The following is a 25,302-nucleotide window of genomic DNA, read 5'->3' as shown; positions in this document are numbered from 1 at the left end:
AATACCATATTAATGAAATCATACAGGGGAGTAGAGGTGGGGGATTTACGAAAAAAAGAACTCATAGACATGGACAACAGTGTGGTGATGGCAGGGGTTAAAGGGAATGGGTGGAGATGGAAGAGGGCACAGAAGGGGTAAATGGTGATGGAAAAAATAAAACTAATTTACCCTAAATAATAAAAGGCTTATATGAAAATTGACCGAAAGGCAGAACGACCAGTCACTATGACGTGCACTGACCACCAGGGGGCAGATGCTCAACATAGGAGCTGCCCCCTGGTGGTCAGTGCGCTCCCACAGGGGGAGCGTCACTCAGTCAGAAGCCGGGCTCACGGCTGGCGAGCACAATGGCAGTGGTGGGAGCCTCTCCCGCCTCCACAGCAGCATTAAGGATGTCCTACTGCCAGCTTAGGCCCGCTCCCTAAGCCATCAGTCAGACATCCCCCAAGGGCTCCCAGACTGCGAGAGGGCACAGGCCAGGCTGAGGGATCGCCTCTCCAAGTGCACAATTTTTGTGCACTGGGCCTCTAGTATTTAAAAATAAATCATATAGTACCTATTTGTGTCTGTCTGTTTTTGAAATTCATCAATGTTGTTGCATCAACATTACGTTGTATCAATGTATCGATAATTCCTTCCTGTTTATTGCTGAATAATATTCCATTGTATACCACAGTTCTTTTATACATTTATCTCTTAATGGACATCTGGGCTGCTTCCAATTTTTGAGTATTATGAAGAAAGATGCTGTGACCATTCTTTTTTTCTTTTTAATATTTTTAAAAATTGATTCCAGAGAGGAAGATCAAGAGATAGAAACATCAATGATGAGAGAGAATCATTGATTGACTGTCTTCTATACACGCCCTACTGGGGACTGAGTCTACAACCTGGGCAAGTGCCTTGACTGTCCCAACCAGAAATCAAACTATGACCTCCTGGTTCATAGGTCCACACTCTACCACTGAGCCACAATGGTCAGAAGCACTATGATCATTTTTGTATAAGAATCTTTGTAGCTCTTTGAGGAAGATATGGTCGCAGCTGCAGCAGATTTCTGTTTCACCCACTCCTGGTTCTGATTCACTGTTGTTCGCTCTTGCAGAGGAACAAGTGGGTCAGGAAGCAGACCCACAGCCATGGCTATTAAAGATACAAGAAATGCACCCATGGAACCAGAGGTGGCAATCCACCAAATTAAAATTACTCTAACCAGCCACAACACAAAATATTTGGAGAACGTGTGTGCTGACTTGACCAAAGGTTGCCAATGAAAAGAATCACAAAGTGCAAGGATCAGTTCAGATGCCTACCAAGACTCTAAGAATCATTAGAAAACCTCCCTGTGGGGAAGGTTCTTAGACTTGGAATAGTTTTCAGATGAGGATCCATAAGCAACTCATTGACTTGCACAGTCCTTCTGAGGTTGTTAAGCTTATTTATATCAGTATTAAGCTGGAAGGGGGAGGGGGAGGGAGAGGGAATACAATAACTAGTACATAATGAGTGCTCAGTTTATTGAAGCATAAAATAATTGCCAGGCTTTCCAACCTAGATACACTAATTACTAACCTAACCTTTCAACTGCCATTGGTAGCTGTTCTGATTCCATGATTACAAATGGAGACCCATTAAACACCAAAAAAATGTACTTTTTACTTAAAAGTTTCCCTATTCCACACTCTTTTCTCTATCCTGTGCTCCACGTTTAGGCCATAAAACCTGAATAATTGCAACAGTCAAGCTTTGGTATCCCTGTCTCTAGTCTTGTGCTTCTCAAATATAACTTCCAAAAGTACCTGAAACAATTTACCTACAATATAATTCTGACCATACCACTCAATTGCTAGAACTTTTCAATGGACTGCCACATCATAATAAAGACCATGTTCATTTATATGACATACAGTCTACCCTTGTCGTGGCTTTTTTTTTTTTTTAAGTATATTTTATTGATTTTAGAGAGGAAGGGAGAGATAGAAACATCAATGATGAGAAAGAATCATTAACTGGCTGCCTCCTGCACGCCCCCCTACTGGGGATCGAGCCCGCAACCCAGGCTTGTGCCCTTGGCCGGAATCGAACCCACTCTTCAGTCTGAAGGCCGATGCTCCATCCATTGAGCCAAACCAGCTAGGGCAGTGATGGCTCTGACACGCGAACTCATTTTTTTGGTTGATTTTTCTTTGTTAAATGGCATTTAAATATATAAAAAAAATATCAAAAATATAAGTCTTTGCTTTACTATGGTTGCAAATATCAAAAAATTTCTATATGTGACACGGCACCAGAGTTAAGTTAGGGTTTTTCAAAATGCTGACACGCTGAGCTCAAAAGGTTCGCCATCACTGAGCTAGGGCCTGGCTTTTCTTATCTGCCAGTTTTATCTATCCCCACTCACACCCCTTGCTTTAGGATCATAACTGCTTCTAACTCCTTGCACATACCACAGTACCTTCTGCATCAAGACCTTTCTCACACAGTCCCTTCACTTGAAGTGTACTGGCTACTATACTGTACAATTATAGAACATTAGTTCCTGCCACATTGTCTGGTACACAAGAACTTAATGTATCTTTGTTGATTGACTAATAGAACAGATTTGACTCCTAATTCAGTGGTCTTTCTATCAATGTAAATTGTTCAGGAAAAGGCTTCTTCTATAATATTGATTATCCTAATGAAGAAAAAATGTTTGCTGTCAATACACTACTATATTCTAAAATAACTTATTAAGGAATATGCCTAATAAATCAACTTTGTGAACATTAGATTAAGAAAAAGTTGGACTAATGAATTTTCAAAGTGACCATTCTTCATTATGAAGTTTATTCTTAAGCTGTTTCACAAGTTCAAAGAAAAAGCAATACAGTATTTCCCATCTTTCATTTGTATGAAAGCTTTAGAGGAAAACATCCACATCTTTTCTGTACTTTGAGTACTGCATACTATTATTATAGTTACTTCAATAAAAATTAAGTATCTCCACAAACACACAGGTACACAAAGTTCTGTTTTTCCTATTATGACAAAATAACTAAGTAGACTCCAAAAAGGGGAGACAAACATTCAGATAGTTCTTACAGTATTAATTTTTCCTGTTTGTTTCCCAAAGACAGGATTAATTTTTGAATTAAAATTTTATTTTAAGAAGAACAGTCTGGGGAATTCTCGCAGTCTCATTTGGCTAAAAGAACAATCACATCAAGGGTGCTACTGTTGTGCTGTCTGGAAATGAACATTAAAACACAAGGCAGCATAGCCGAGGCTATGTGGTTCAGCAGTTGTGTGACGACCCATGAACCAGGAGGTGACAGTTCGAGTCCCAGTTAGGGCACATGCCTGGGTTGCGGGTTCCCCAGTAGGGGGCTGTAGGAGGCAGACGATCAGTGATTCTCTCTCATCATTGATGTTTCTATCTCTCTCTCTCCTTTTCCCTTCCTCTCTGAAATCAATAAAAACATAAAGCACACACAGACACACAAAACAAGGCAGCATTAAACAGGTGATACATACCACTTATCCTCTGCATGTTTTTCTTTTTAAATTTTAAAGATTTGAATTTAAAATACAAAGATCACCTAATTTACTTCATTTTCAAAACAAAAGCAAATTACATTTTAAAAAGCTTTTCAGAAAAGTGGATTTGAAGAACTATCATTACCATTGTGCACATAGGTTAGCCTCCTTTCTTCTCTGGTTACAATGTTGGATATCCAAATATCATTGCTATGTATAAATGCAATCCAGTCTGGATCAGCTGGGCATAATTTTGGATCCATCCTAATGTTGGGACAACTAGTCTCCACTAAATTGGGCCGTAAGGGTTGTTGCTAGAAAAGTAAACAACATTTTAAGGAAAGTGTCAGGTTGATACATACATACTTGTTTGCCAGCACCCTTCCTATAAAATGAACAATAATTCCAAGTAAAATGTCAACTAAGACAATTGCTCCCCAGAAAAATATATTTCATACGCCTTAACTTATTAGGAAGGACTCATTTTTTTAAAAACTATGAATTAGAAATCCAAGGGTAATAGGAACTTCATAAATTTTATTATCCAAATCTGTTTAATAGGATAGTTATTATTTATAAATAACGTATTTTTTACTTATTAAACATTTCAAATTAACTTTAATAATATAATTTGCTCATCGAAAAATGTAATGAAAGCCAGAATCATCACAATTCTATCAAAAGAACAGCTCTACTAGCACATAAAAAATTGCATGGAATAAAACCAAACATTTAAAACCATTTATTAAGATGAATTAAGCTTATAAGGGAACCAAAATAGATTGCTTTGTGATAACATTATCCTCCCAACCCCACTCCTCAGCACTTACTCAGAAAGTGGGCACTGATGTCCTTTACTATATCCTCCTAATAATATAGCAAGTGGTTTTAGCATTTTAAAAATTTATATTAATGTCACTAGAAAAATTATTAACTCCTAAAATTAAAAATTAATACTCGTTTGTTTTCTTTACCACTAAATTTTTTAGTTAATGGGTAAACAGAATATTTTGGTTTAATTACCTTTCTGATTTGGGTGCAAATAACTCTTAGGACCCCAAAACACATTTAATAAGTAGCAACAGCAACTTACAGTAAATCCTTGTGGCCCTCCATCTTTTACGTGATATATTCCACTACCAGCTTGAAAGAGAAATGTTCCACTTCCTTGGTGATAATCATAAGAAGCAATTCCAACTGTTCCAATGCGTTTTCTTTCTCTTAACAGTTCTTCTTCTCGAGAATACATTCCATAGTCCAGTGTTGCCTAATGCAAAAGAAAAGAGAAATCACCTATTCAGTTTTCTGAAAGCTTGCTTTTTGCTTTTAGAACTGAAATTCTAGCATCTCCAATATTACTGAGTCTACATTTTGAGTGACCCCAAAATTTGGCAGCAACTTTAAGCAGAGTAATTTGAGGAAGTCTGCTGAAAGATTTCTTGGTAAAAGGTCTTTAGATGATTGTTATATATGTTAAAGAATGAGAGTTACATCTCATCACTTTGGCTTGGCATTCAAGATCTTCTACATCACCGAAATGTAACTTGGTGATTTTACATGCAGTTAAGAGCACAGACTTTGAAGTCAAATGGTTTGAATCTAGGCTTTGACCCTCATTAGAAGCCTGACTTTGAGCAAGCAGCTTAATTTCTTCAAAAAGTAATTTTCCTCACTTTCAAAATAATAAATCATCTACTTACGCTTTGTGAAAATTAACTGAAATAAAATTATGTAAAGTGTTTAGCACAATGACTGGCCCAGAATAAGTTCTCAATATCAGCTGTCATTAGTACCTTTCCACAACAACTACTAATAATCCTATCCTATCTAATAAAAGAGAAACATGGTAATTAGCCATACATCTGCTACTCTTCCCATTGGCTAATCAGGGAAATATGCAAATTAACTGCCAGCTAAGATGGCAGTCGGCAGCCAGGCAGCTTGAAACTAACATGAGGCTTGCTTGCTTCAGTGACGGAGGACTCCAACGTTCCCCGCCTGCCTTGCCGGCCTCTGAGCTTGCAGTTTGAAACAAATTGTTACAAATATGGAAGCTAAACAAAACCCCAGAAACCTGCTTTAAGCAAGCCGGGATCTCAGAGCTGGAGTTGATACAGTGTTTCGATTATAGAACACAAACAAACCAGATACCTGCTTTCAGCAGCAGAGGCCTCAGAGCTGGAGCTAGAGCTAAAGCTGGCCCAGAATAAAAGAAAAAAAGGAGCAGTTGGGAGCTTCAGTCACCCGCCAGCCTGAAAACAGCCCTCAGCCCCTCACCCAGGCTGGCCAGGCACCCCAGTGGGGACCCCCACCCTGAAGGGTGTGTGACCAGCTGCAAACAGCCATCATCCCCTCACCCAGGCTGGCCAGGCACCCCAGTGGGGACCCCCACCCTGATCCAGGACACCCTTCAGGGAAAACCAGCCGGCCCCCACCCATGCACCAGGCCTCTATCCTATATAGTAAAAGGGTAATATGCCTCCCAGCACCGGGATCAGCGGAGCCCCAAGGCCTCCTGGCACCGGGATCAGTGTGACAGGGGGCAGTGCCCAAACCCCCTGATCGCCCTGCGGCTCTGTGTGTGACAGGGGGCGGGGCCACAACTTCCCTATCCACCCTGCTCTGTTCGTGACAGGGGAAGGCGCCCCAACCCCCTGATCAGCCCTGCTTTGTGCCTGATAGGGGGGAGCTCCCCAACCCCCTGATCGCCCTGCGGCTCTGTGTGTGACAGGGTGCGGCACCCCAACCCCCTGCCACGGGCCCTGCTCTGTGTGTGACGGGGTAGAGCCATAACCTCCTCATCGGCCCTGCCCTGAGTATGAGAGTGGCGGCGCCCCAACCCCCTGATCGGCCCTGCTCTGTGGGTGATAGAGGGCGGCGACCCAACCCCCTGATCCGCCCTGCTCTGAGTGTGACAGGGACGGCGCCCCAATCCCCTGATCGGCCCTGCTCTGTGCGTGACAGGGGGTGGCGCCGCAACCTCCCCATCGACCCTTCCTTGAGTGTGACAGGGGGCAATGCCCCAACCCCCCAATCGGCCCTACCCTGAGCGTGACTGAGGGTGGCATCACAACCTCCCGATCCACCCTGCTCTGTGCATGTCAGGGTGCGGCGCCCCAACTCCCCAATCGGCCCTGCTCTGAGCCCAACCAGGGGCTGCACCTAGGGACTGGGCCTGCCCTTTGCCACCCGGGAGCAGGCCTAAGCCAGCAGGTCATTATCTCCCGAGGGGTCCCAGACTGCGAGAGGGCACAGGCCGGGCTGAGGGACCCCCCCCACCTCTCCACCCCCCCGAGTGCACAAATTTTTGTGCACCGGGCCTCTAGTCCTATATAATAAAAGGCTAATTGCAAATAGACCAAAGGGCAGAACGACCGGTCACTATGACATGCACTAACCACCAGGGGGCAGACGCTCAGCTGTCCCCTGGTGGTCAGTGCGCTCCCACAGGGGGAGTGCCGCTCAGCCAGAAGCCCTGAGCTGGGTTCACAGCTGGCAAGTGCAGCGGTGGTAGCGGGAGCCTGCGGCAGTGCTAAGGATGTCCAATTGACAGCTTAGGCCTGCTCCCCGCAGGGGAACTGTCAGTCAGAAACCCCCCAAGGCTCCCAGACTGAGAGAGGGTGCAGGCTGGGCTGAGGGACTACCCCACCCCCCAAGTGCACGAATTTCATGCACCGAGCCTCTAGTCCTCTAATAAGCCCCTAGGTCAGGTTAGTCACATCACTGATGTAAAACCTAACATGTGATGTTTTGCTTCCTGGCCTTTGTCCCTGCCATTTCCCCCCCTTGAAAGGGTATTTTTCTTTCTACCCACCCAAGTTTTAACGATACCCCAAAACCTTGGCTCTAATTCAACCTTGGCCAGGAAAGCTTCCTGATGCATTACAGTGTATAGTGGTGATCTCGTCTTTGAAATTTATGTAAGAGTTACTGTCTCTTTTACTCATTTGGCTATGGTTTGGTTTTTCACTTTTTTCAGTATTTCTGAGTAGAAATAAGTTTTAAAAAGCATAAAAAACTTGAGAGCAGAATCTGTCATTTTGTTTTCCTAACTATAGTATCTGTTAAAATCTTTCAAAAGAATATTTGTAATTAATGACTGATGATGATGAGAGTTTTCCCAAGCTAGAAATATCATTTGACACACATATAAAATACAAAAAGAAATATAAGGAAAACAAATCTAGTAAGTGCTAACTTCAAAAAATTGCATCTCGCCCTGACCGGTTTGGTTCAGTGGATAGAGCATCTGCCTGCAGACTGAAGGGTCCCGGGTTCAATTCCGGTCAAGGTCAGGTACCTTGGTTGCAGGCACATCCCCAGTAGGGAGTGTGCAGAAAGCAGCTAATCAATGTTTCTCTCTCATCGATGTTTCTAACACTCTATCCTTCTCCCTTCCTCTCTGTAAAAAATCAATAAAGTATATTAAAAAAAAAAATTGCATCTCATACACTTGCTCACTCACTAAGAGCTCTTCACACTTTGAGTTTGATAAAAGAAAACAGACATGGTTTCTGCTATCTATATATGTATCTATAAATATAAAAGCCCATCGACTGGAATGGTGGAACCGGTCGCTGTAACGTGCACTGCAGCAGCCAACCAGCCTGATCTGGGTCCCGATCGGACCCCCTCAATCTTCCACAGGCCCTCCCCCAGGCCAGCCCCGCCCCAAATTGCCCTACCTCCACCCCCACCCCAATCAGTGGCAGGGCTGGCCAGCCAACCACCCATGGCCCATCCTCCTGGCCGGCCCCGCCAACAGCCCTGCCCCTGATCGCCCCCCCCACCCCAATCAGGGATGGGGCCAGTTGGCCAACCACCCGCAGCCTCTCCCCCCGCCATCAGCCCCCATAGGGGCGGGCTGGCTGGACCCCACCCGTGCATGAATTCGTGCACTGGGCCTCTACTCAAGGAATAATACTTTAAAAAGAGGTCTAGCCCTTGCCCATGTGTCTAAGTGTTAGAGAGTCAGCCCCTGCACTGAGGGCTTGCAGGTTCAATTCCAGGGCACATACCTGGATTGCAGGTTTGATCCCTGGCCCTGGTCAGGGTGCAGGTAGGAGGCAACCAATCAATGTATCTATCTCTCTCTCTGTCTCTCTCCTTCTAATCCTCCCTCCCTCCCTTTAATTCTCTCTAAATATATCCCATGAGGATTAACAACAACACCAAAAGAAAACTAGACAAGTTGCAGGCATGTACCACTCCAAAATTAAGCCAGCACACTGAAAGTAAACATTGTTTTCAAAAATGGCAAGTACAGATACGTACTTGCAAACCCAAAATAATGTTAGGTGAGGTTGAAAAAAAGACAACCTTGGAATCCTGGTAAAAACTCAGATAGTTTGTTATTTTATTCATTGTATCGTATTGCTTTTTTATTAATGTTTAATTATATTTGTATACATTTGTATGTGTGTGTTAGGCTTCAATAGAAAAAAACTCACAAATTCTATGAACATAGTTTTATTGATTCTGATCTTTTGTTTTGAATATTTCTGAAGACTTTCCATAAAATAAAAGCCAAGAGCAATTCTGACTATATATTTTAATTTCTCCCCTCTTATTCTCCTTGAATGCCACCAGACTTGATCTCTGCTTAATATGTCTTAATGCTTAGTAATCAGAACATAAGAAATTTCAGAGCTAAGAAATTAACTTTCACAAGAGAACTGTATTTATAACTTTGTGATTATAAAATTTGTTATTTGAAAGAATAACAAGCAAGATGATAAAAAGAACGCTGAAAAAGATTGAGAAAAAAAGGTTAGCCTTAACCAGATATTAAAAATTAAAACATGAATAAACAGAATGAACAATGTTAGAGAACAAAAAAATCCAAAACAGACAACTGATATTTTAACACATTGCGTACCGCATAGAAATCTCTAAGACATACGCCAGGGACCGCACGTTTTTGGGCCAACTGCACGTTATTTAAATCATCATAATGCACTTTAGGTGTTGTTTTTCAATAATTATAACATTTTTATTTACAAAAACAATTAAACAATTAAAGTTCCTAGTACTTTTTTAACGTATGGTACTGCGTAAAACATTTTCCTCTATAAAGAGGGACCAAACAAAATTTACATAAGTATCTAGATTCGCTCCTTTTTCCATGGGCGTGAAAAACGAGAACACTCGTGAGCGGTCCTTAACAGATGGCGTGCAAAACACAAGAAACCTCCTTAGCGGTACGAAATGTGTTCAATCAGTTGGAATTACTGCATAATCATATACAAAAAGATAAACACTGGGCCCTAGCTGGTTTGACTTAGTGGATAAGAGCGTCAGCCTGCGGATTGAAGGGTCCCAGGTTCGATTCCCATCAAGGGAACATGCCTGGGTTGTGGGCTCGATCCCCAGTAAAGGGCATGCAGGAGGCAGCCAATCAATGATCCTCTCTCATCGATGTTTCTATCTCTCTTCCCTCTCCCTTTCTCTCTAAAATCAATAACAATATAGTTTTAAAAAGAAAGATAATACTGGATCTACTTTTCACATATTCCAAATGGGTTAGAGATTTAAATGTTAAAATGAAACAAACTTTCCACTTCTACCCAAGATGGACCAGACATATTCTCCCTGTTTCTGAAACAACTGAGAAAATGAACAAAATATATGAAATAACACTGGACATCAGACAACAAAGGACAGTGACTCCTGAGAAATGGGAAACAAATGAGGTAAGCCGTACACTTCAACTGCCTTGATAGTTTTACAGATGTTGGCACAAGAAGTAAGAAGCTAATGAGTCAAAGAAAAAAAAACCACAAAGGAAATCAGAAAATACTTTGAGACAAAAGAAAATACAATATACCCAAATTTAAAAACAAAAAAAACACAAAATTTAAGTGATGCAGCAAAAGCAGTTCCAGAGGAAATTTATAACTATAAATACCTACATTAGAAAAGATATCTCGGGAGAAAAAAGGGGACATATGTAATACTTTCAACAATAAAGAATTATTAAAAAAAAAAAGAGAGAGAGAGAGAGAGCTCAAATTAATAAGCCAACTTTCCACCTAAGACTATAAAAAAAGCAAAGCAAACTAAATCCAAAGCAAGGAGAAATAAGGAAATAATATAAATTAGATTTGAAATAAAACAAAATGGAAAACAGAAAAACAATAAAGCTCAACAAAACCAAAAGTTGGTTCTTTGAAAAGATCAACAAGTTTGACAAATTTACTAGAATGATCAAAAAAATAAAAAGAGACAAGGCTCAATTTACTAAAGTCAAGAATGAAAGCAGATCGTTATTAACAATCTGATATGGATAAAAAGGATTTTAAGTAAATAGTATAAACAGTTGTATGCCAACAAATTAGATAATGTAGATAAAATGGTTAAATTCCTAGAAACAAAGCACCAAAACTGATTCAAGAAATAGAAAATCTGAATAGACATAATGAATACAGATACTGAGTTAATAATAAAAAAACAAACTTCCCACAAAGAAAAATCCAGGACTAGATGGCTTTACTGATTAATCCTACCTAGTGTTTAAGGAAGAATTAAGATGTACCCTAGTCACACTTTCCAATTTCAAAAGTTAGTACAAAGCTACATTAATGAAGACAGCATGATACTCGCATATAGGTCACTGGAATGGAATTGAGAGTCCAGAAATATACCCAGACATTTATGGTCAACTGACTTTCAACAAGAGTGCTAAGTCTATTCCATGGGGGAAAATAACTTTTCAACAAATGGTATTAAACAAATAAATTTGAACCCCTATCTCACACCATATACAAAAATTAACTCAAAATGGATCCAAGACCAAAATGTAAGAGCTAAAACTATAAAACTCATGTTTCATCATTTACACAGATGAAAATCTGTATAACCTTGGATTAAGCAACAGTTTTTTATATATGACACCAAAAGCACAAGCAATCACAGAAAAAAAAAACCACAACTGACTGAATTTCATAAAAATGTAAAATTCTGCTGGGCTTCTGAAGCTGGGAGGATGAATATGGGGGTGGCATACATCTAAGTAAACCCCAGCCTTCGAGTGATGAATAACCAAGGCATCTGGCTGGCCTACATCATGTTGGTAGGACTGCTGTATGTGGGTCTACTCAGCATCCTCTTCTTCAATATTCCTGTTGTCTGGACCTTGACCAACATCATCCATAATCTGTCTATGTATGTCTTCTAACATACGGAGAAAGGTACACCCTTTGAGGTCCCTGACCAAAGAAAGTCTTGGCTACTGACACACTGGTAACAGATGGACTATGGACTCCAGTTTACCTCTTCCTTCAATAAAGGGGAAGTCTAAAAATGTTTTATCCTCCATAAAAGAGAGTTCAAAGTAACTATATTTAAATGTATAGATCTAAATTAACGATTATAGTACTAAACACTTGCCAAAGGTAATTGTAGCTGATTTTATACTCATAATTACTACAATTAAAGACAAAAGTAAAAAGAAAACTCACAGAATGGGAGAAAATATTTGCAAATCACATCTGGTAAGGGTCTAGTATCCAGAATAAAGAAAAAAAACTCTTACAATTCAACATTAAAAAGACCCAATTAAAAATGGGCAAAGGACTTACACAGACATTTCCTCAAAGAAAATATACAAATAGCCAATAAACACATGAAAAAATGCCCAACATCACTGGTCATTAGAAAAAGGCAAAGCAAACAACGAGATAGACTTCACACCTTCTAGGATGGCTATAGTAAAAATGATGAATAACAAGGATCGGTGAGAATGTAGGAAATTAGAACCTTCATATATGACTGGTGGGAATGTAAAATGGTGTAGCTGCTATTGAAAGCAATTTAGTAGCTCCTTAAAATTTTAAATACAGAGTTACCACACGACCCAGCAATTTAACTCCTAGGTATATAACAAAGGGAATTGACAACAAATCTACACAAAATCTTTTGGGTGTGACAAAAAGTTCTAAATTTAGATTTTGGTGATAGTTGCACAACTCTGTGAGTACACTAAAAACTACTGAACTGTATACTTTGAGTGAATTGGATGGTATGTGAATTATATCTCAATAAAGCCAGTTAAAAAAGGAAAAGAATGGAAAAGCATATTCCATGCTAACATTAATCAAAGGAAAGCTGGAGTGGCTGTATTAAAGGAAATTTCATGGTAAAGATTATTGCTAGAAACAAAGAAAGTCATTCCATAACAATAAAGCAGTCGATTTATCAGGACATAACAATCCTAGCCACTGATGTACCTAATAACATAGCTTCAAAAAAATAAAGCAAAAACAAACAGAACTACAAGGAGAAAACGTCAAATCTACAATTACGGTTGGAGATTTCTACACCCTCTTTCAATAATTGATAGAATAAAAAATCAGTAAGAAAATAGAAGACTTAAACAATACAATAAACCAATTTGATCTAATAATCATTTATAGACCCAACAATAGCAGAACACATTCTTTTCAAGTAAACACAGAACATTTACCAGGATGAACCATATTCTGGGCCATAAAATAAGACTCAATAAATTGGAAAAGATTCACGTAATCAAAGTATGATCTTGATTCACATCTGCTTCAAATACAAAACCCCAACTGAATTTCTGTCTCTAAATAAATGCTGACAACATACTCCCAATCACAGGAATAACAATGTCTAATCCTACCTGAAAAAGATCCAAAAGAGGCTTCCAAGACAGCATTAAGATTGCAGCTTTGTTGATGTTTTTGGGAACTTCAGAATAAAACAGTGTATTTTCTCTGTTCTCACCAGACATAGCTATAAGAGAAAACAATCTTTTTAAAAATCACTTTTAAAAATAGCCATCACCTGCAATCACAGTAATAAGTACATAATGCCTTCTATATCTGCAAATTTTTATACTCTGTGCAATCTATAATAAATGTTAACAAGTAGGAGATACATATTCCATATGCCATGGAAATTCGTTTCAATAAAACTTGGGCTTCACAGAAAAATTCTCAAGTTTCATTCTGATATCAGATCTTATTCTCTCTCAAAACAAACAAAAGTGTAAGATGATACATGGACAAGTGTCATTTTTAGTTTTTGTTTCATTTTTAGGTTTTTTTTTAGTGTGTGTGTGTTTTTTAATTGATTTCAAAGAGTGGAAGGAAGAGGGAGAGATAGAAACATCAATGATGAGAGAGACTCACTGATCGGCAGCCTCCTGCATGCTCCCTACTGGGAATCAAGCCCAGCAGCCAAGGCGCGTGCCCTGACCAGGACACTTCCTGGTTCATGGATTGAGGACACTCAACCACTGAACTGCAATGACCAGGCAGGTTGTTGGGGTTTTTTTAATTGTTAGCCTCTTACAAGTTGGCAACAGACTCATGAGATTCCAAATGAGCGTGCTTTGTGACAACTTCAGATTACTAAAATGTCTTATTTTTCTGAACCACTAAAGTGCTTATTTAGAAATATATATAGGTCTAACTGAATTCTGGTTTTTCTTCATTATAAATGTTCTATAACTGTAATCACTAATAAGTTTCAATGAAAATATACTTATATTAAAACAACACAAAAAAACAACACAGAATCTGCTATCTGATTTGCTAAAAATCTCTTTTTCCTTTATTGGGTAAAGGTAAAGGAAAGAGGTCTATATTAAGTAGAAGCCACACCTATTCTGGGAAATCATGCAATAACTGAATGGAAAGACCACAGTAGTATAGAATGAGCTACACACAAAAGAGAATGGAAATACACTTTTGTTTTGAGGAAGTGAACCAAAGAAAACTCAAAGAAAAACAAAGCCCTTCTACCCTAAAAGGTATTAGTAAGGTATCATTTGCAAAAACGGTAGGAGTGAAGGAAGTTGAAAATAAATCTCATAGTTAGAACAAGAAACTTGCTCTTGAGTGGAACAGAGTCTCAGCCTAGTGTTTCTGATAATGGCAGCGAAGATAGCCTGTGGACGGCCACGGTAACTTCCGCACCAGCCCTCGCAAAGGTTGGAGATGAGCCCTGAAATAGCCACATCATCCTTTATCCCTTATTTTCCTAAACCTTTCTTCGTTTGTGTTGTCTTTTGGAGTAGAAAGTTAAATGTTAGCTGACATTTACTTCAGCACTTACCTTTATCTTAAATCTATTTTGTATATTCGAGTTACTGTTACAGAATTCTTAAGACTGCAGTCACCTATCCACACCATTCATAATTTCACTAAACGTGATCATTTCCTCTTACGCCCTCTCCTTCCAAGAGCCTTCAGCCCTCAAATATGAAAAAACTGGCTCTCAGCTATCCTCAAATGAGGGCCATTCCCCATCATCGTTTCAGCTGTCCCTCTGGAAACTGTTCTCCTCGGCTTCATCCATGACCAGCACAAATCTTCAAAGCATGGTGCCCGGGGAGCCTGAACTTGTGTGGGGGAATCACTGCGTAAGTTATGTAAATGTCTGACCGCTATGCTGTAACACCTGAAACTAATATATTGAATGGCAACTGTAATTGAAATTTATTTTTTACATTTCCAAGGCATTCTATGTACACATATACCAGTTCTGTGTAAGCACAAAATGAGCTTTCCCCGGTGTTTCTTTCCTGATGACACACTGGTAGTAATTGGTGTTTGAAGTATATTAAACATTTTTAAACAATGGATTTTTATTTAGAAAAAAATTTTTGGAACATCCTATAAAATGAAACTCTGGAATTGTTAAAGAAATAAAGAATGAATCTATAATTATCGATATAGACTCTTGCAGAAAATATCTCTTAAAATACACACACACACACACACACACACACACACAGGCCAAAGTAGCTAGGTGGTTAGAGCAACAGCACATAGACCGAAGGGTCTTTGGTTTGATTCCCTGTCAAGGATATGTACCTGGTTTGCAGATTCCATCCCCAGCCCAGTCAGGGTGTGTACGGAAGGCAACCAATTAATGTGTCTCTCTCACATCGATGTCTCTATCACTCTCTCTCCTCCTCACTCCTTCCTTTTTCTCTCTCTCTAAAATCAATACAAAATATCCTCAGATGAGGATTAACAACAACAAAATACAAACACACACACACACACACACAAATGGGGAGGAAAGTCTAATGAACAAAATAAACTGATGAACAAAATAGATCTAGAGATATAGAATCATAGAACAGACTGCAGAACCTCAGAAGGAAGGCAAGGGAGGGTGGGTGGATGGGAAGTGATCAACCAAAAAACTTGTGTGTGTGTGTGTGTGTGTGTGTGTGTGTGTGTGTACTAGAGGCCCGATGCACGAAATTCGTGCAAGGGGCTTGCGCCCCCACCGCCTCAGCAGCTGCTTCTGCCCCAGCCCCCACCCACCCCAGTAGCTGTCTCGGCCCTCACAGCCCCAGGCCCTCACAGCCCCAGCTTCATCTGGAAGGTCATCTAAAAGGATGTCTGGTCTAATTAGCATATTACGCTTTTATTATTATTGATATATATGCATAACCCATGGACACAGACAATAGGGTGAAGAAGGCCTGGGGCGGGGAGGTGGGCTAGAAGGGATCAATGGGGGTAAAAAGGGGACATATGTAATACTTTCAACAATAAAGATTTAAAGATTTTTTAAAAGAGCACATATGGCCCTAACCGGTTTGGCTCAGTGGATAGAGCATCAGCCTGCGGACTCAAGGGTCCCAGGTTCGATTCCGGTCAGGGGCATGTGCCTTGGTTGCGGGCACATCCCCAGTAGGGGGCATGCAAGAGGCAGCTGATCGATGTTTCTCTCTCATCAATGTTTCTAACTCTCTATCCCTCTCCCCTCCTCTCTGTAAAAAATCAATATATTTAAAATAAAAAAGAGCACATATGTACACATGCTTAAACAATAAATAAATCCATATTTAATAAGTAGTAAATTAATCAGTGGTATAATATACTTAATTTAGACAAACAAATCTGGAGTGAATAGGAAGAGACCAAACCCAGCCTTGGTTTAAAAAAAAAAAAAAATAATAGCAGCAGCTACTGAGAATGGGAACAAACGAATGGTTTTATTGTTTGTATTCCTAATCTGACCATTACTAAAGGAAGGCATTTTGATCTAGCTTTAGAAAGAATTAATTTCTGGCATCTTTAACTTTGACTTTGAAAATAAGATCATGATCAATCATGATTTGTCACCTGAAGGTAAAATAAAGTTAATGGGCCAAACCAAGACTTCAAAGAAGCTTTTTGTTGTTGTTAATCCTCAAGCAAGGATATGTTTTCCACTGATTTTTAGAGAGTGGAAGGGAGGAGGAGAAACATCAATGTGAGAGAGAGATATCGATTGGTTGCCTCCTGCACGTGCCCCACTGGGGCTAGGAATCAAACCTGAACCAAGGTATGTGCCCTTGACTTGAATCCAACCTGGGACCCTTCACTCTGTGGGCCAACATTCAACCACTGAGCCAAACCCGCTAGAGCCAAAGAAGCTCCCCCCACCCCACCCCCACCCCACCCTTAAATGGAACCATCACTGATGCATTTATTTATTTACCAATTGCATCTATATATATATTCTAGCCTCTAAGTTTGAGTTAAGAAAGCATTTCCTCTCAGAAACTGACTTCATACTCACCAAGGTAATAGATCCTGTCTGAATGAGGCCCATCTGGATCACTCCTCTTTACAAACATAAAATCATGTGGTGCCTTAGCCATCATGTAGCCATGATATTTTCTGGTATCAGCAAGCAGCTTTTTAAGCTGACTCCAGGAATACCGCTCCACATAAAACGGCTCCAATTTAGGCTGATCCCCTGATTCAATATTCTCCTCACACTCTGCAGTTTCAAAGATCTCAACACCCAACTGTTCTGTTTCCATTGCTGCTGCCATGTTGCATTTTCCTAGAAAAACAAAGCACATGAAGTTGTTCTCAGGCCTACCTTCTCTTATATTAATCAGAATGACAGTTTGATAGGGACCCTGCACCCTGCACCCCCCCCCCCAAATGCAAGAAAAAAAATGCTTTACAGCACAGTTGCAATGAAACCTAGTAAGAAAAGCTCCCCTTCTCTGTGTTCAGTTTAAAAATAAGATTTAAAAAAAAATTGAGGTCATGTCTATTTCACAGTGACTCTAAATCCCTTTGGGAACCTTTATAAAAGGCTCTCCTTAGGTATCTCTTGCCAAAATTCCTTTTTTCTTTCCCACACTGGAAGGAAACAGGCCATATGCCAGCTGGCTGTTATGCTCCATCCAAGAGATGTCAACAGTGAAGCTGAATGTGCCAAGGGAGTTAAGTGCTTCTGTATTTTAAAAAGTGACACATTTAATAAATGTGGACTTCTTCAGCTAACAGAAATAATCATGACCAATTAGAACAGGATAAAACTGTCCAAACAATGTACTTTTAATAATCTTCTGAGGGCACTTACCCAAGATAATATAAATACTGTTTCCTTTTAACTGAAACTTTAAGCAACAAAAGGCTTAACTGGCTGGTATGTTTTTCTTTGTCTTCTGCTCTTGCCTAGACATCACTAACTTATGATTACTGTGGTTACTTTATACCAGTGACGGCGAACCTTTTGAGCTCAGCGTGACAGCATTTTGAAAAACCCTAACTTAACTCTGGTGCCGTGACACATATAGAAATTTTTTGATCTTTGCAACCATAGTAAAACAAAGATTTATATTTTTGATATTTATTTTATATATTTAAATGCCATTTAACAAAGAAAAATCAACCAAAAAAGTGAGTTCGCGTGTCACCTCTGGCATGCGTGTCATAGTTTCGCCATCACTGCTTTATACTATAAGGAATCTATGTGCCTATTATTACAGATCATACAAGTTTTACTCTCCTGATTAAATAAGAGGGGAAAAAAGTTACTACTTCAAGTGGCTTTAATAGTTGAAATAATTGATACAGAAAGCAATTGATGTCCTGACCAGTGTGGCTCACTGGGTGAGCATCAACCTATGAACCAGGAGATCAGGGTTCGAGTCCCAGTAAGGGCACATGCCTGGGTTGCAGGCTCGACTCCCAGTAGGGGATGTGCAGGAGGCAGCTGATCAGAAATTCTCTCTTATCATTGATGTTTCTATCTCTCCCTATCTTCCTCTCTGAAATCAATAAAAATATATTTAAAAGAAAATTTTATTTAAAGAAAGCAACTGATGTTTGTTACCAATATTTTAATAAAAGTCTGAGCCCAATTTACCAGTTCAACCTCCAGTGTTAATATTTCATCTATTAATGATGTTTCTTTTCATGATATAAATCCAGAAGATGATGTATTTTTGCTTTATCTATTTCAATATTAAAATGTAACAGGAGCTAAGTATCAAAGAAAAATAACAAGCAGTGTTATTATAAGCCATTGTGTGATATTCTGATATGTATTATTCATGACATTACTAAAAAGAAGCAAAATAAACAGAAATTCTGTGGCAACCAGTTCTTTTTGAACTATTAAATGTCAAAAACTTGTGGACTTGGGAGACTGCATTTATGTAAGCAATTTCACATTGTATTTTATGTAAGCAAATGAACAACAATCAATACATGGTGTATATTTAATATGCTTTTTTTAAAGCTCAATTTCACAGGGTAACAGGAGCTAACTACATAGAAGAAGTAATTAGCAGGGATGGGTTGTGAATTAGCCCATCAGGCATGCAGTATGACATGCAAAATAAACTAAACTGTGTGGCCAGGATATTGTATCTTCCTTTCATGCTACAGTGAGTTGTACTACCATTTTCAATTTAATAGTAGCAAAAATGGCCAGAAAAGCCATTTGAAAATTATATCAGGTATAAAACATGTAACATTAATGCAACTTTGTATCAGTATACAACTTGTAATATTATTACAACTGGGCATTTACCACCAATGATTAACATCCAAATAGCTCAGCAGAGAAAAAGTCATTTAGCTCAACTGGTATCCAGCAGCTGATATTAAATGGCAGTACTTGACAAAGGTGGTTGTTTATCTGCCTAAAAGCTAGTGTAGGCCTACTTTCTAACAACTATGTCAATGGATCGAGCTTTTTTTTAATGCAGCGAAAGAAGCAGCTACACAAATGGGGCTCATTTTTCTTAATTCCCCTTGTGTTAAATTTGGAACTTCATCTCCAAGAACTGGGCTAGGGAATAGAATAAGGAGCTAAGCAGACAGACCTTTGAAGTCTTACTGCCCAGCTCGTTGAGTTATCATTAATTTGATTGACATTTCTCCTATATAAAAGTTGCATTAGCTTGTACTTAAGCAAAATTATTAGTATTCCTTAATTGTAAGATCCCTGGACTATTTCTCTATCTTTCTACACACAAATTTTACAGTTCAAATGACAATACTGCTCCATGTTTGTGATAAATGGGTATCCTGCATTTTCTAGGACCTGATATATAATTTCAGTACTTTACACAAATGTGTAACTTAGTGATTTAATTTCCAGATTTTCATAACACCTACACATATAGATACATTCTCGAAATATATGATCTGAGTTTTCTAATTTCAAAAATTAGAAAACAGGATCAGCATACATTCTCAGCACAGTGCATATATTTCACTACCCCCACCTACCTTCTCATTTAAGGCCCTTCCCTGGTGCTTACCCGATTGTATTTTCATCTGCTCAGACCTCTTCCACATTCAAAGAGATCTTTTCCAAGTGACTCAACTTCAAGCATAGATCCCGCTGCTCATTCTGCTCTCTTCTCACAGGAGTTTTGCCTTTTCTCACATCCAATCCTATTCACCAAGATAATGAAATAAGATATAAGGCTGCTAATCATTACCAATATGAATCATGTGAGCAAAAAGATTAAATGTTAAAAGTCTCATATAGTACTTAAAACTGATACAGAAATTTTCTTTTTGGTTAAAATATAATTTAACTGAATTATTTTGTATCTATATTTTAGATTAAAATTATTTCAGAAGTGTACTCAAAAGAATATCCTAACAATAGTATAAATCCTGACACCGAGACATACACTAAAAGTTATGGAAAAGCTTCAAAAAATATAAAAGGCATACAGATATGAGGTTACTCATTGACTACTTGCAAATCCTCAAAAACGACAGATGATTAACTAAGTTAATTTCTATTTTTCTGTTCCTGTTTTACATAATACACTAGTATTATTTTACATAATACATACTGAGCTGGTTGGAGACAGGACAGACTCAGTAAAATAACCAAAAATGACATAATAGGCCATTTTTGTGGGAAGGGAACTAACTTGCATTTAGTAACTTAAGATTTTTACAAGATAAAGAAAGTACTACCCATTTTAAGTGCATTCCACTGATGCTTTCTTTTTCCCCATGTACACTCTTAAAATAACTAAATTAGGTAACCTTTCTGGAAAAGGAAGCATTCAGGTTGTTGAAATAGCTTAGTAAAAGAAAAATAAAGGAGGATCTGTGGTTGGTTACACCTGTTATTTTATCAGTTTTAATTCTGGAGAGAGAGGTAATGAGAAAAGCTCAATGGCAAATGGAGGGAAAACGGTGAAGGCATGACAGCACGGCAACCATGCAGGAAGGTGTCAAGACACCTTCCCGGTGCACTACAAGCCCCGCAGGGAAGAGCATGTTGGATTAGAGAATAGCTTCCGACAGGACTCTTGAATCTGGACCCACTGAAACACCATCTCAATTTTTAATCCAAGGGCCCGATCATCGCCCGCTTACACACCCCAAGCCTCACTGAACCAACCCAGCTCTCACTCTTCAGGGTCCACCGCTAGTTGAGAGGTTCATCATCGGAGGGTGGACCCAGATTTTGAAACCTATGAATGAGGAATGCCGAGAAGGGGGGCTAGGGAGAGGCCAAGTCTTAGGAGAAAAATGTGTGATCAGGGAAATTTTAAAAAGGGAAGTATTTATCCTGCCCCGGGTGGGTGAAGCAGAATGAGAGGTGCTAGTGAGCAGGGAAGGGAGGGAAATCGACCTCGAGGGAGGCAGTAGAGAGAAAAGAACACGAGCTGGGAAACCAGAAAAATCTCGGTCCACATGCGACCTGCCCAGTCGGGCTTTGGGCAAAACCCTGCGCCCCTCTGGGCTTCCGTGTCGCCGTCCGTAAGCCGGGGCCATGCCCGCTCCCCACCCGGCGAGGCTCAGGAAGATAACGGACGTGGACGTGCGGAGGCCAGCACCCAGCTCAGGGGGCCCAGTGGACGTTAGTGGACGGAATTTCAGAGACTCCGCTTCCTCTTCCGGCAACTGGGGCCCCGCAGGCCGGCCCGCGCAGGCCGGGCGTCGGTGCACCGCGGGGCGGGCTGACCGGGGGCGCGCGGGCGGCTCCGTGAGGCCGAGGCCCGGGTGGGCTGCGGCCCAGGCCTGGCAGGCGCAGAGGAAGGAGGGGCGGATACTGCACCTTCCCCCGGCCCCGCCCGGACCGTCCCGACGCGCGTCAGGGTGCGGGCCTGCGCCGCTTCATGCCGCGCCGCCCCGTCCTCGACCCGGCTGCGGCAGCTCCCTCGGCGGCGGCGCCGGCGGTAGCCCAGGCGGAAGGCGGCACTTAGAGGCGGCGGGGGACCACTCCGGGGGCTCCCGCGGCTCCGGAACTTCCGGTTCCTTGGCCCCGCCCCGCGACTAGCGGAGGCGGCGCGGGGCGGAGAAGGGCGCCGCTCCCTGCTGGGTGGAGTTCTTTGTCACAGTGCCATCTCGTGGCGGGAGGAGCGAACCGGGCTTGGGAGGGAGACAGGTGCGGTGGGGGACAGAGGTGACATCTAGGAACCCACGAGAGATTTGCAGGGAGCGATTTGCAGGAAGTCAAAGGACCAAAGGACGAACAGCGGCGCACCTCTACTCCTCCAGTTTTTCATTCAAATGGCCCAGAGCAGGCCGAGTTGTAGGTGCTGAGATTACAGTAAGGAGCAAGCTAGGCAAAGACCCCAGCCCCTTCGTGGAGATTAGGTAGAAAGGAAAGGACCAGGGCTTCAGGGATCCTTAAGTGTCTCATTGTTACGGTGGAAAGAAACTTGAACTTGGAGTCAGAAAGCTTGGTTCTACTACTAATTAGTGGTCTTGGGCAGATCTCGCAATTTCTGAGCCATGATTGATTGATTTGGTTAATCCTCACCTGAGGATATTTTTTTCCATTGATGTTTAGAGAGAATGAGAGGGAGGAGAGAGAGAAACATATATGTGAGAGAGAGACCTCAATTGGTTGCCTCCCACACGCACCCCGGCTAGGGCCAGGGCCAGGGCTGGAATTTGAAATCTAGGTACATGCCCTGCCCGGGAATCCCCTGGGACCCTTTCTGTGCGTGGTGGATCCACACCGATTTCTTAATCTGTAAAAGAGATATAACAACATGTCACTTAGTTGCAATTAAGGAAAACCATGTGTGTCACATTAACACATAAATTTGGAGAAACTGGGGCCCAGGGCAGAGAAGTGAGTGACACTTGCTATAATCAGAACCAGAGGCAGGTTTCTTTCCACAGTTTCTTTCCTAGTCCTTATCATTCATTGGCTGATAGAAAGAGAAAAAGGGAGCCTGGCAGATGACTAAGTCTTAGAACAAAACTGTGGGAAAGCTGGGCCTCTGCTATTTCTGTTATTACAAGGAACCATGTGTCAGAAGTGTGTGTCACTAGAATCCTATATAATAAAAGCCTAATGTGCTAAGTGTCTGACCATTCGTCTGCCCCCACCACCACCACCACCACCAGGGAGCAGATGCTTTGACCAGTAGGTTAGCTTGCTGCTGGGGTCTGGGCCGGACATGACCTGGAGCTCTCCCCTTGGACATGACCTGGAGCTCTCCCCTTGTCCCAACCTCATCATGCACCAGTGGGGTCCCTCGGCCTGGCCTGCACCCTCTCGCAATCCGGGACTCCTCGGGGGATGTTGAAAAGTCAGTTTCAGCATGATCCCTGCAGGCCAGGCTGAGGGACACCACCAGTGCATGAATCCGTGCACTGGGCCTCTAGTTTATTATAATGGCACTAATAAAAGATCCATGTGGGTGTATTTCCACTCCTCCATATGTAATTATTCACTCTGAGGTTAAATAGGCTTCCCTCAGCTTTTTTTTAAGTTGAGCTCCCCTAAAAGAAAGGTACAGACATTTTCATTGGAACTCCTCTATGAATTTTCTGCACATGATCCAAAAGTTGATTTTAAGGCTTTGAATGCACATACACATACTAACAAAATACAATGAAATATCCTACACTTCATTTCCTTCATCCAACAAGTGTTTATAGAATCCCTGATATGTGCCTGCCAGTGTTACAGGCACTGGGACTACAATAGTGACAAAAGTAGGCAAAACCCCTGTCTTTGTGCAATTTACATTCTAATAAGAGGAAAAAGACATCCTGAAAAACAAACAAAAAATATATAATTTTATGGATTTAAAAAAAAAAAAAGCCCTGAGGAGGTAAAGGACTTGCTTAAGTCACATGGCTAATTTGGGATTAAACTAAATTTGAATTCAGATTTCGTGGTTTTCAGTCTTAGTATCTTTCTTTATGGCAGGCTTAAAAGGCCTCAAACGCTGAGAAAGCTGAAGGGGAGCATCTCCAACATGCCCCCTGGCAACCTTGAATGTATCCATTTAGGCATTACAGGCAAAGGCTTGAACTGAAGCATATCTGAGTCTTAGCAGAATGTCTTGTGATCTTTCCAGTAAGGAGAGGATGGGAGGCTTATGAGGACCTCAATCCAACAGCAACACATACTAATATCTTCCTGGATTTAGAGCATGACCCAGGTTAAAGGAAGAGAAAATGCTGGGAACCCTGGCTTCCAGAGGGACATGTTGCAGGAGCAACATTTTTAAGTCACATACAGATGTGCACATACATTTCATACCCTTAGTTTTTCTATCATTTCAACCCAACCTGAATTGATAAACCCATTTCATCTAATAGCAAAAAGTATAATCTTGCCCGACCGGCATGGCTCAATGGTTGAGCTTTGACCTATGAAGCAGGAGGTCACGGTTAGAGTCCAGTCTGGGCACATGCCCGGGTTGCAGGCTCAATCCCCATTTGGGGGTGTGCACAAGGCAGTCAATCAATAATTCTCTCTCACCGTTGATGTTTCTGTCTCTCCCTCTCTGAAATCAATAAAAAAAAATTTTTTTTTTAATGTATAATTCTAGGCAGCCCCAGGATCTTTCCTGGTGGAAGGGAAGATGACTAGACGCTGGTCTATACCAGGATCTGCTAAGATATCCTTTATCCCTGCTGTAGTGGTTTGAAGAGTGTCCTCCCAAAATTCATATCCTCCCAGAACCTTTAATGAGAACCTATTTGGAAACAGGGTCTTTGTAAGATGAGATCATATTAGATTACAGTGGGCCCCAAATCCACTGAGTGGTGCTCTTTTAAGAAGGCCATGTGAAGACCTAGGACACACACACTCACAGAGAAGGCCATGTGACAGCAGAGGCAGAGATTGGAATGATGCTGGTACAAGTCAAAGGATACCAAGGACTGACAGCAGCCACCAGAAACGAGGACGAGGCAGGGAGGATTCGTCCTTAGGGCCTTCAGAGGAGGGCCCTGCCGACACCTTGACTTTGGACTTGTACCCTCTAGTACTGTGAGAGAATAAATTCTATCATTTAAGCTACCTCGTTTTACTTTGTTATGGAAGCCCTAGAAAATGAATATGCCAGCCGAAACTGGTTTGGCTCAGTGGATAGAGTGTCAGCCTGCGGACTGAAAGGTCCCAGGTTCGATTCCGGTCAAGGGCATGTACCTGGGTTGCGGGCACATCCCCGGTGGGGGATGTGCAGGAGGCAGCTGATCGATGTTTCTCTCTCATTGATGTTTCTGACTCTCTATCTCTCTCCCTTCCTCTCTGTAAAAAACCAATAAA

The 25,302-nt window shown here is 41.1% G+C and overlaps 1 protein-coding gene across 1 annotated transcript in view; it reads right to left on the bottom strand.

Annotated features, from left to right (window-relative positions):
- Positions 1–21,913, bottom strand: part of DPP8 (dipeptidyl peptidase 8) — a 67,741-nt gene extending 45,828 nt beyond the window's left edge. Inside the window, exons 1-6 of the mRNA XM_081094300.1 lie at positions 21,838–21,913; positions 20,069–20,204; positions 17,074–17,343; positions 13,166–13,278; positions 4,616–4,789; positions 3,668–3,836 (exon numbers count right to left, since the gene is read on the bottom strand). Of these exons, the coding sequence (XP_080950426.1) occupies positions 3,668–3,836; positions 4,616–4,789; positions 13,166–13,278; positions 17,074–17,343; positions 20,069–20,105 (763 nt within the window). The 5' untranslated portion in view covers positions 20,106–20,204; positions 21,838–21,913. The remainder of the gene's footprint in view (positions 1–3,667; positions 3,837–4,615; positions 4,790–13,165; positions 13,279–17,073; positions 17,344–20,068; positions 20,205–21,837) is intronic.
- Between the last annotated feature and the right edge of the window lie 3,389 nt (positions 21,914–25,302).

This window comes from Myotis nattereri (genome assembly GCF_964212035.1).
Source record: "Myotis nattereri genome assembly, chromosome: 1".
NCBI lineage: Eukaryota > Metazoa > Chordata > Mammalia > Chiroptera > Vespertilionidae > Myotis > Myotis nattereri.
The sequence above is the reverse complement of the archived record's forward strand: the minus strand, read 5'-3'. Positions and strand labels throughout refer to the sequence as shown.